The sequence below is a fragment of the Populus trichocarpa genome, chromosome 5 (assembly GCF_000002775.5).
Source record: "Populus trichocarpa isolate Nisqually-1 chromosome 5, P.trichocarpa_v4.1, whole genome shotgun sequence".
NCBI classification, from domain to species: domain Eukaryota; kingdom Viridiplantae; phylum Streptophyta; class Magnoliopsida; order Malpighiales; family Salicaceae; genus Populus; species Populus trichocarpa.
The window spans coordinates 10,826,671-10,838,721 of record NC_037289.2 but is presented as its reverse complement, the minus strand read 5'-3'; the positions used below and the strand labels follow the sequence as shown (position 1 = coordinate 10,838,721).

The 12,051-nt window shown below is 33.0% G+C and overlaps 1 protein-coding gene across 2 annotated transcripts; it reads right to left on the bottom strand.

Annotated features, from left to right (window-relative positions):
- Window positions 1-1,424: 1,424 nt before the first annotated feature.
- Window positions 1,425-7,142, bottom strand: LOC7476382 (uncharacterized). Of its 2 annotated transcripts, none has more exons than XM_052453214.1 (13): window positions 6,707-7,142; window positions 6,184-6,222; window positions 5,926-6,068; window positions 5,596-5,671; window positions 4,399-4,693; window positions 4,191-4,300; window positions 4,031-4,078; window positions 3,735-3,944; window positions 3,369-3,470; window positions 3,041-3,174; window positions 2,680-2,818; window positions 2,064-2,204; window positions 1,425-1,984 (listed from the first exon to the last, which is right to left on the bottom strand). In XM_052453214.1, the coding sequence occupies exons 1-13, from the start codon at window positions 6,901-6,903 to the stop codon at window positions 1,969-1,971; spliced, it is 1,650 nt and encodes a 549-aa protein (XP_052309174.1). In that variant the 5' UTR covers window positions 6,904-7,142; the 3' UTR covers window positions 1,425-1,968. The 2 variants fall into 2 exon arrangements, with proteins under 2 accessions (XP_052309174.1, XP_052309173.1); XM_052453213.1 differs by having other exon boundaries at window positions 2,064-2,207; window positions 6,707-7,140.
- Window positions 7,143-12,051: the final 4,909 nt, after the last annotated feature.

Here is a 12,051-nt window from a genome sequence, read left to right as displayed (position 1 = left end):
AATTTAAAATATCCAGTCATGTAATTGCTCGTCGAACCACATGATTCTAGCGAAACATTCAAATATTGCTCATATGTTTGTCTGGTTAAGTGCGCTTTGTTTTTGGAGAGCAACCTGTAGATCTTTTTTATGCTTTTAATCAAGTTGTGACTCGACCTCATAGCCAAGCCAGCCCCATACTGTGACTACTGCACCTTGGTGTGATTATTGCGTTTACTGCTATGTAAAAATTAAACATTAACAGGGGGGAAAGAAAAACTAAATCTCCTAGTAAAATTATGGTGCACCTAGACATACAATATTAGAATGCTATTTATTGTAATAGAATAAAGAAATAAGAAGTAAAACATCTCATAGAAATATTATATAATCAAAACTATCTAATAGATTTTTTCATGAAATTTCTTAAACATCACGGGTAAGAAAAAAAAATGAAGGAAATTTAATACTTCACATGATTTTCTTTAGAAATATTGCATAATTTAATTCAGATTTATATAGGTACTATTGATTTTGATTATTAAGATTTTCTTCCATTATTTTTACTTTTCAAATGAAATAAGTGGCTTTTTTTCTCAAAATCATCACATTCCATACTTTGTGAAGTGAAACCCATGTGCCTTCAAATAGAATCATCTTGCATTACAAAAAAAATATGCAATGCAACATTAAAATTCTTACATTAATAAATCAAAAGCAAAAAAAAAAAAGAGGATTTCTAAAAACTAGTTGAACTAGCTATACAGCAAACAATCACAACCTTTTTCCCCGCAGAGTATATGAAAACATTTTTTATTTCTTGAATTAATACACCAGGCATAAACAGAAACTATGCGTGCTTGAACTGCAATCCTACAAATGACACTTGAAGAGAAACTTCATTACGGAGTTGATAGAAATGTCACCTCACCCGCAATCGAAAAATATCAAGGCCACAAAAACACCTTCCAGATATCTTATGATGAAGAATGAGTCCATCCTGCTTTGCTGAGATAAAGTATCCAAACCTTTTTGTTGCGAAAAATATTAAATTAGTTTTTAAATATTTTGCAATTATTATAATGTACTTTAGTAAAAAGACATGAGAGAAAGCATATCATTAAAGATTGACTTGAAGTTTCCACCGACTTCAAGCAAACTTGATTTAAACCTGATTTTAGCACGTCTAATCCAGGACGCTCCGCCCTCTTATGGTATTATATTTGAAGCCATCTACCGCCAAGGCCGCCGCCGCCACTCACTCACTACTGGAAAACCTACCTACAATCAAGTTGATACACAACCCAACTCCGACGAAAGAGTGTTTACAACGACTCTTCCATTGGCCCACTTCAACGCATTCCCATAAAAACATCAAATAAATGTAGTTGTCCATTATTACTTCCAACATGCTCGAGCCGAGCCAACAGGAACACATTTCGAGGTTAAGCTCAACTTGACCACATAGATAACATAAATGAAATAGCTTCGAAACCTGTTCAATTATACTTCTATTGACTCAAAATCCCAAGCAAGATACTTAGCAGCTTCGAAAGCCAAGAATAACTTCTTCTTCTGTCTAGGAGAAGTCAGCCTACCCTCGTTTAAGTACAATTTATAGAATTCCATCCGGCTAAGATTCAACTACAAATGGGTTAGAAGTTTTCAGCTTGTAGTAGCAGCCTTGAATCAACACCAAAGCTCGTGAGGCTTGATCCGCTTTTGCACAAAAGACCATCACATACTATCATGAAAAGATTACACACATGCCAACAGCCACTTACATTATCATATTGCAATCAAGGAAAAGAAAATGGTAAACGCAACTGATTACAAAAAAAGGCTCATACTCATCTTTGCCTTAAACATCACCCGCAGATTACAAAACTGGAGTGAAGCTGGGACTTTATAAGAGAACATGGCACCAAAAACATAGACATACATAATCTTGATGCCAGTGGCCAGCTTTGCAGAATATGTATCAGTATCTCATCGGCTTCTTACCCTTGTGATGTTACACCTCCAATTAGTCTCTGGATGATTTACATCAAACAAAAGAATGAGACACTTGATATTATTATTACCTTGGTGAGCGGGAACAAGGAGAGCGGGACTGGGTGTGTGTTCGGGAGTGGGAGTGGGATCGGGATCGGGATTGGGAGCGGGAGCGGGAATGATATCTTCGAGAACTCCTACTTCGACTTCGACTTCTACTGGACCTGTATCTTCTACAGAAATGCATATTGTTGGCTAGAGAGAAAAATAGAAGTTCACTTGAAAACAATATTCTGATCCAGAGCAAAACATTAAAAGGGAAAACATTTAATCATATTTTAATGTGGCTGATTTCACCTTGTCATAAATTGACACAAAACTATCTTCATCACTTCTCACAAACATCAATTTTGGAGTCTAAAAACATCTTCTATGACAGACATTTACATAGGCTGTCACAATAACGAGCATTAAACTCATATGATTAGCCTTGAAGAAGAGAACACAAATATACATGTCAAAAAATGAGGTAAGTAAACTCATATGATTAGCCTTGAAGAAGAGAACACAAATATACATGTCAAAAAATGAGGTAAGAATGTTGCAAACAACGGATGAATTGGAATACTTGACACAAGAATTGGAGGCCCGAGTTCTAAGATGCTACTCAGCATGTCATTCCTAGCAATAGAGTATGGTAAATACCTTGGTGGAGAATTGCTGTAGCTCCGGCTACGGCTGCGACGTCTATATCGACTAAGTTGATTTGTTTCTGCAAGTTTCGCCTGCCTCTGGCGCTCCTGTTCTCGTTTCTTGGCCGTTTCAGCAGCGGTATCTTTTTTAACTGCAGAAGAGCAAAGAAAAAAATGGATCCATAACCAGATGCAGAAAGTGCAAAGAACCCCCTTCCCCTTCCTAAAATAAAAAACCCCAGGCTAAGTGAAACAAAGTGGATAATAAAAATTTAAAGTTTCATAAACACAAGCCCTTCATTGTCAAAACCACTGATGAATATTAGTTAATTGTTGAACGACATAACTGTAGATACATATAATTTAGGTCATACTTTGTTTGTTTAGCTGTTTGCTCATGATCCTTTTGAGTCTCTCCTGAGGAGTTTCTTTTTTCTCTCCTTGTTGCTGCTTCAAAGGTCCCCCAGAAGTACTTGCCTTGGTTAATTTTGCTAATCCTGATGGTGTGCTGTTCAAAAGAGAACATATGATAATTGAATCAGAAATAAGTGGAAATAACAGAACAAAGTTACAAAATTCACGTAACAAAGTAAAAGGAAAGGAAACAGGAACTTAAAGTCAAAGACCTCCTAGACATTATGTCCATTAAGTTCCATATAACTAAATTTCCAAGCATCATGAATATCAGTTCACACACACTACCTTACTGCTGATTTTGATACTTTTGTGCTCTTATCACTATCAAGGGACACACCAGATGCAGGATCAATATGCAGTGCTTCAAGTATGTGACAGGATGATGGCCTGCAGAAAATCACAAGCATTAGACATACCATTCCAATAGTTGGGTGCAACTTAGAAGCAATTAGATTATGTCCGTTCCAGCAAAAATTTGAGCTTCGGAAAGGAAGCCTCCTTTCCTCTCCATCTTGTCAGTTAAGAAGATAACCCTATTGTGATCTATTTTAAACCACAAATGTTTGCTTCAGGTAACAAAATGGGTAAGCTGCAGCACAGTAAAGACTGTCCAATCTATCTTTGCAAGAATTAAAGGTCGAGTGCTCCGACCGGTTTAACAAATCAGCCTGTGATGGAGGAGATGGTGGTGGAGAATATCCTTCACGCTTTGGCTCATCCCTGTCACCAGGGGCCCCAAATTCTGTGATGTATTCTATCTTAGGAGTCCTTGGTTTACTACGGTGAACTTCATCAGGATGCCCTCCACGAGTATAACGCCTTGAGTGTGATGGTGAAAATGAGCGTGATCTTGATCTCACTCTGTAAATACATAACAGCAATGAGAAGAATCTATCCCAGATCTATGGAAAACATAAAAACAAAAGACTCTGAAAGACCAGACATACTTTCTGGAGCGAGAATAAGCTTCATAAGTTGGACTTCGTCTAGATTCACTGTACAGAAAAATAAAGCATCAGTATCATAACATAATAGCAAGTGTGCTGTATTGTTCTCAGATAGAATGATCTCTTAGAATTTTGAGAAAGAAAAAATAGTGTTTTCTACCGGTAGGGATCATGATGGAGCACTCCTGTTCCTGTTATCCTAGCAGCTTCTCTCTCTCTTTCCCTTTCTATCTGAGAAGCTTTCCTTCTTTCCTTGCGACTCAATTTCCTCTGAAATTAATAGTTTAAGCAAAGGAACATGTAGTAATTGAATTATTTGATACAAGGAAACAAGAGGAAATCCCAAATGACAGTCTAACCCAACTTACAATTGCAGGATCACCTTTGATCACTTCCTTCTGTCTTTTCTCTTCTTCTTTTGTTTTTTTATCCATGTAAACAAGCCAACCATACCTTTTCACTCCAAATTCTTTTGCTATTCTCTCCATTCCTTCATCATTGCTGTCATCGCTATTAAAATCCTCATCATCATCATCGTCATCTTCACTTTCACTGTGATCACCATCTGAAAAATGGAATTCCTCTTTTCCATCCCCATCATAAGAAAAGCCAACTTGTGAATAAGGACCTTTGCTAGCAGGAGGTTGTTGTGGCTGAGAATTACTGCATTTATGTATCAGAGACATTTAACTAGAGAAGAACACAAACGGCAAAGCTATGCATTAAAGACACAAAAAGAAGTTGGACAGAGCCACATCATCACTAACATAAAATGGTAACAAATTGCCTCAGGGTGGAACAAAGTAAATAGATCAGATCCAACCCACATATCAAAGCAAAACAAATGAGGCATAATAGTAAAGATACAAAATTTCTGGGCTAACAAAGAAACTCACATTTCTTGTAGAAAATGATATCAACTTGAGTTTTTCATAACATATACCCTGACAAATAAAAATGATGAGAGCCACCTCTGAAATCTGATCAACGAAACCATTTTGGTAGCTGCTCATGGCCTCCATTGAAATAAAAACATATTTCTCAAAAATTTAGTAATTTCAAATATATATAAAGAAAACTAAGAGGTCTTAACATGCTCAGTATATCACTGACAAATCAAAACCAACTTTTGTTTCCTTGGCCCATAGGGCCCCAGTTATGAAAAAATAGTAATTTCACCAGTTTTGCAAAAGAAAAATGCTACTTAGTGCTTTCAAAGAAGGGGATGAAAATGGTTGATGAAAAAAATGAAAGTTTGCCATTATAGGAAATTAGCTTCCAAAAGATTCAATGGACATGCACATGAAATGAAGGTCCTATTGTCAATATACACATTCATTTGAAATTAATCACATGAAAAAGAAGTCTGTCCAATACATCAAAACAATGCAGGGATTAAAGCTTGCTCTCATGAGCATTTGTTTAAACAAGATATGCCAAGCATGTTTGTTAAGATTATTTTTCAGTTATAGCCTTATAGCCTGAAGAGATGGGAAAGAGAACTTAATTCACCAAAAAACCTGCAACAGTTAGTGTACTAACTGATGGAGAGGAAGAAGTTGAACCTGTTTGAAGCAAATGAGGCAGTAAGCTTTGCCTCAAGCTCTTGATGTACATGTTGCAAACCCTCTTCATCAGTAACTGTTAACACACAATTGCAAACTCTCTCCATTAGTAATTGTCAGTATGCAAATCTAAGGTAGTAAAACTGATATTGAAACATGGACCTAGCTCTCTAATCAACAGCATAAAGGTGGATAACCTTATTCTTTTATTGTGTTTCCATAGGATAACCTTATTCTTTTATTGTGTTTCCATAAGTGGCAACAAATGAAAAAAGTGAGAAACAATAATTGAACATGTAATCATTAAAAAAAAACAAAAAAAGTACCGACATCCTCTACGTCGATGTTTAATTAAATCCCGATAACGCTGAAAATTAACAAACTCTTCTAGTTCTTCTTCTTCTTCCGATTTCTGTGGGGCCCGTCGGGTCCCAAACTCCCGAATAAAATCAAGTAAAGCACGACCATCAAATCTGTCCAATAATGAAAAGCCATAGATTCCTCAATCACAAATGTGACGACAGACTATGAATCTAAAGACAGATAACAAAAAAAAATGTAAGACCTAAAAACAGATAGATGGTTCACCTGTCAATTAGAACATCCTGTTTGCCATTCCAAGGTATCCTGAGAATTTAAAAGATTAGTCCAAAACAAACAATGTCACTGAATGCAAGAATGAGATAGAAACAGCAACAACTAAGTAAGAAATGCTAGTTTACACATTAAAGTTCAAGCAACCATTGTTATGAAGAGCATTTAAGTAGCAACCCATCACTGAAATGCGGTAGTCCAAGTTGCTTTTTCAGTAAATTAGGATGACTTTCCATGCCCAAAGTCAAACTAAGGCTTTAACCGAGCTACGCAACTATCCTACTATTGAAATCTCACCTATTTAGAAGCATTCCATCAAGCTCAATTTTTAATCATTCAAACACAACACAATGCAAAAAAAATTGACACAGATATTATGAATAGACAACACAATTCATTATTGCTACCATAGAATTCAAACTTACTAACAAATAAAAATTATATCAATCGCACAACCACGACTACATATTTAACAAAAATAATAAATAATAGCATAATAATAACAACAACAACATACAGGCCTTGCTGGTCTTGTGTGGCCTGATAGAGACCATCGTCACGATACATGCGAGATCGATTGCCGATAACTTGAATAGATTGCATTGGATCGCCTCTTCTCTTCGCCAAATAAACGGCTCGTCGTTGCGCTCTCTTTCGAGCGGCGTCCATCAAGTCGTGTACTTTCCTCTCTGATCTTCTCGCTTCGTGCCACATCTTTCAGAGATTGAAAGAGATTGAAAGAGCTGGATATCCCTTAATCTTAACTCCAAAACGAACCCTAACCCTAATTTCACTGATTTTAGAGCTTCAGAGGTTGTACAGGTGAGGAGGAATTCGATGTTATCGTGTATTTTGTTTTTTTTTCGTTTTCACTGTGATGTTTGTTGTAATGCTTGGCTTGGGTTTATGTTAGATCTGGACCGTTGGTTGGGTTTTTGGGATGTTAATGAAAGGTCTCATGAAATGAATCCGCAGGGTATAGTTTGAAGAGTTAATTATAAGCCCGGTTGAAATTAACATCACTCACAAAAACACCATTCATAAAAATAATATTTTATGTTTTCTTATTCATTTAATATTTTTTAAAATTTAACCTTTCAATAATTTATTTTTTTATTTTATTTTATTCTCTAACCTACACAGAAACATTTTTCATGTTTTTTTATTGAAATAATATTTTGTGTGTGTTTTTTTTAATTTTACTATTTAACAATTTAATCTTCAACTAAAAAACAGGAGAACGGAATAAATTGAATATGAAATTAATAATATTTTATTGAAATTCCCACATACAACACCAATAAAGAAGTCATTGAAACTTCAAGAGATTCCAGACTCTTTCTTGATTGATCTCTATGCTTGTTGTTAGGCTAGATTGGAACTAGAATATTCAAGTTGGGTGCTTCTCTTGAGTAACTAGAATATTCAGGTGATTCCAGAGAACATCGAAATCTTTGCTTCATCTATTCCTTCTTTAGCTGGAGTTTGCGTCAGGAAATTCCTTCTCTCGCCAGTATTTAGAAAAAGTCTCTGAGTTTCAAGGCAGAGAACATCAAAACCATTGCTTCAATTGACGACTTTGTAAAATCTCTATCAAGTGGGACGTATCAGAGCAGCTTTGTTGCTTATCGCTCCTGCAAAACTTTTCATTGCAAAGGCTTCACCGTGACAGGGCCAACACACAGCACAACCTTGGTGGTTTTGGCTTTGTAATTATCTATCATCTTTTCTTTTCTTTATTGGTATGTTCAACAGAACTATTTCCGTTTCCATCCTCGGTTGTTTTTTTTCCTGTATCTTTCAGGTGTTTCCGAGAAGTTCCCCTTTGGCACTGAACATTTCAGAGGCAATCATATACTTAGAACAAAGTGGAGAACTGCAAAAATCAGAGGAATAAATGCTATCATTTCCAAAATGTTCAACCCCAACATCTGACCCCACCGGAATCCAGAGTATAGGGCCAGGGCCCTTCTCAAATTTGTTCATAATTACATTTGGAACTTCTACCATTGCATTGTTTGTTGCAGGTTTTCGCCTACTGAGAAGGCGTTGGAGGGGATGACTTTCATTCAGTCAATGCTAATGGTTAGAGGACTTTGGATGTGGCTGGCAGCATTCTTTACTAAATACAAAAACAGCTATGATCTTGAACTTTCAAGGGAAATTTTAAGCTCTAATCCAGCAAGTAGGATCGCTAGTGCCTGACATATTGTGGAATAGGTTACAGAAGAAGCCTGCAAGCAACTTATGAATCTTTCCTGTAAAATAAAAAAAGCTGGCATTAAGTAATCCCATGTTGAGAAACAAGGAATTATGGATATCAAGATGTTAAGATGATGTAAAGTCTTGCTGGGGAGCCTAAAGAAGGGGAAAGATATTATGATCGACAAAAGTAGCGGCTTGAATAATTGCAAGAAATAATGTATTCCACTGCTTACTCCAACCAGTAACGTTTTGCCGGCTATCACTGGTGCTTGACTTTCTAAAGTAATTCATGTGAGATACATGAAAACTGGGTACTGGACGAGCACTTCATGTATCACTTTTCCACTTGATGACAGTAAAACTGTCCAATTTGTTAAACAATTCAAAGAAAAAAATTAAAAAAAAAAAAGGAAAAAATTAGAGTTTTATTAATATTGCATGATGTCATTGTAATAATCTAAAAAAATAAATTTAATATAAATACAAAGAGATTATATATAGATTAAACTGAAAAGAAAATAAAAATATTATTATACCCTTAATAAATAAAACAAAATAACTTTATATTTCTTAACATCTCCCCCTCAAACTCATGATGCGACAACTACAAGCATTAAGATAGTTTGTCAACTAAAAAACAAAAACGGGAAATAGAATATGACTTGATAAAGAAATTTGTAACTTGCAAAGAAAAAAAACAAAAAACAAAGTAATGATATCATGCTTGAGATGATGATGGGTAAAATAACTCTCGGAAATGTTATTCGCAATCTCACCATGTGTATAGTGTGTTTGTTTTTGAGGTAGCTTTTATAGTTGTAGTTTAAAAAAAGTGTAGTTAGCTGTGATTAGTTGGATTTAGATACGTGTTTAGTAAAAATTATAATTGAAGTTTATGTATAGCAAAAAACATGTATAAAATATTTAGTGGAAGTATAGTTGCGGTTGTTTTTCAAAATGTTTTTTATTTGAAAATATATCAAAATAATATTTTTTTTATTTTTAAAAAATTATTTTTAATATCAGCGCATTAAAAATGATCTGAAAATACAAAAAAAATATCAATTTGAAGCAGAGAAAAAAATTAAAAATTTTCAATTTTTTCAAAAGCGCTTTTGAAACGCAAAAAGAAACAGGGTTTTACGAAACTCAGCTAAAAAAACATGTAAAAACTGCGTTTCAAACTCAATTTTTTAGTGAGCTCCATAGTATAAAACACAGTTTGGTTTGTTACCAAACACCTTATTGCGTTTGTTTCACCGCAAACACAAAACCTGGTGAAAAACAATCACAGTCAATATATCTTATTATCTTACATGCATCTCTATACTAGAATTCCTTTTTTTTATGATAATTTGTAAGATGAAACATAGTTTTTTTTTATTTGATTGTAAATGGTATTCTCAAACCAAAACGTCAATTAAATTTATTTATTTTTCGAATAATTGTAAAAGTACACCCAACACATCAACATGATACATTCAAAGTAAGTTTAATAAATTTCTAGATACAGCTTTAACACTCAAAATTACAAAATGAGATCTAAATATTATTGTTGGACTTTAGAAAAGCCATATATCTTTCAAATAATTAATTATCAATTACAATTCTTTATCTCTAGTTTTTTTTTCTTTATTTTCATAAGCCACAATATCATATTAATCACTAAGACACCAATTGGCATAGACCAATTGGAGAGAAGCACAAAAATTTTGTTTACCTTAATTATTTGAACTAGCAGACCCTGCATGATCACGATGCTTATATATATATATATATATATATATATATATATATACACATGAATTTCTTGAATATGTTAAACTTCCACGATGACCCAGATGATGAAAGGGGGCTTCTCGTAGCAATGTATATTCCTACTATCTACCGATTCAACTCATGGGGTCTGCCGACTAGCTGCTCCTATTATTAGTGCTTGAGTTGAGAGAATTTCATGTGCATTATACTGTTTTTTTTATGGTTGGAAAATGTTTTTATTAAAACTTGAATTTTTTATTTTTATTAATATGTTTTTTAATATTTTTATATCGTGTTTTGATATGTTATGTTGATGTTAAAAATAAATTTTTTTATAAAAAAATATTATATTAATATGTTTTTAAACAAAAAATACTTTAAAAAACTATTGTTACCATGATGCAGAATATAATCTAAGTGTTTTAATTTTCATACATGTTTGTTTAGAGGGTGTTTGAGAGAATGATATAGATTGTTTTTTAAAGTTTTTTTTATATGAAAATAAATCAAACTAATATTTTTTTAAAATAAAAAAAAATATTTTTAATATAGCATGTTAAAATAATTTTAAAATACTAAAACAATTAATTTTTTAGAAAATATTTTTAAAATATAAAAACAATAGTTTGGACTTTCGATTTTAAAGGGCAAAGAAGAATAGATTCGTGCAGGATTGATGATGCTTCCGTACATGATTAAGAACTAAATATATGTGGTGCTGTAACACAATATAGGCCTAGGTCAGCCACTATCACATCATTTGTATTTTTGAAAAAAAATCGTATTTTTTTAAAGTAAAATCATTACCTTTGAAAGTCTTGGTTTCTTAGCTTTGCCCAACAAATAATTTCTTGAATTTAAAAATATCCCAGAATAAATTTCATACTTAAAAAAAAAATAGGAATTAGTCCTTCTATGGACGACCAGTATATATATATATTATTCATTTATGTCCCGGCAAGCGTGCTCCAAGCGCGCAAGTTAAGAAATTAATTTTAATAAATTTGACCAACTTGCAGCTAGCCAAATACTCAATTATTTATTTTCCGTGGAAAGAAAGAAAGAAAGACGGCCCCACCTCATAACGCAGTCAGCAATTTAATTAATGATTAATAATGGACCTAATTAATTATTTAAGCAAACAACCTCATGGCATGTGAACGAACTACGAAGCCACTCCTCAAAATCTGAATTTAATTAAAACAAGTTATGTGACTATTCACACTGGTCTCAAGATAGATTTCGTAACAAGACAAAAACATCCAAATTCAGTGGATATTCGTCCTATGGATATATATTCTTTTTTTAACAAAAAAAAAAAGGTTTCTGTTAGCATTTAAAATTATTCACGGTTATGATTTTTGTAGTATATAAAATGGTAAAATTATAATTGTTATATATATATATAGATATAAATTATAAAAAAAATATTTCATATAATCTTAAATGATTGAAATATTTTTATACATAATGGAATGAGATTTCAAATTTTATTCAAGAAATTAATGATTATTGAGTTGAAAACAAATATAATTTTATAGACTCAAATATCTAAATTAAAATATTATTAATAAAAAGATAATAGTTATGTTAAGAAAGTATTCACTGAAATGCTAAGTCAAACAACATACAACTTTTCTAATATTCAGGAGATCATGACATATTTATAGACGTTGTGTTTAATCTTAAAATATAAATTAATTAATTTATTGAATTAATAATAAGTTAAATTATTTAATTTATGTAATTCTATTTTGATTAGGATTACGATTTATATTTGGTCAACATATTAGAAACCTTATAGGTTACACACAATAAGAATCATTGGTAAAAGATTAAAATGATATGACTAATCAAGTATGATTTGATTGTAAATAAATTATAAAAATTGAGGAGTTT

Excerpts from the sequence above, each read along its gene's own strand:
- LOC7476382 (XM_052453213.1), bottom strand. The coding sequence starts at position 6,903 with ATGTGGCACGAAGCGAGAAGATCAGAGAGGAAAGTACACGACTTGATG. Across the intron at positions 5,672-5,925 it reads TAAACATCGACGTAGAGGAT|TTACTGATGAAGAGGGTTTG; the intron begins GTCGGTACTTTT and ends GTGTGTTAACAG. Across the intron at positions 4,694-5,595 it reads GCCTCATTTGCTTCAAACAG|TAATTCTCAGCCACAACAAC; the intron begins GTTCAACTTCTT and ends ACATAAATGCAG.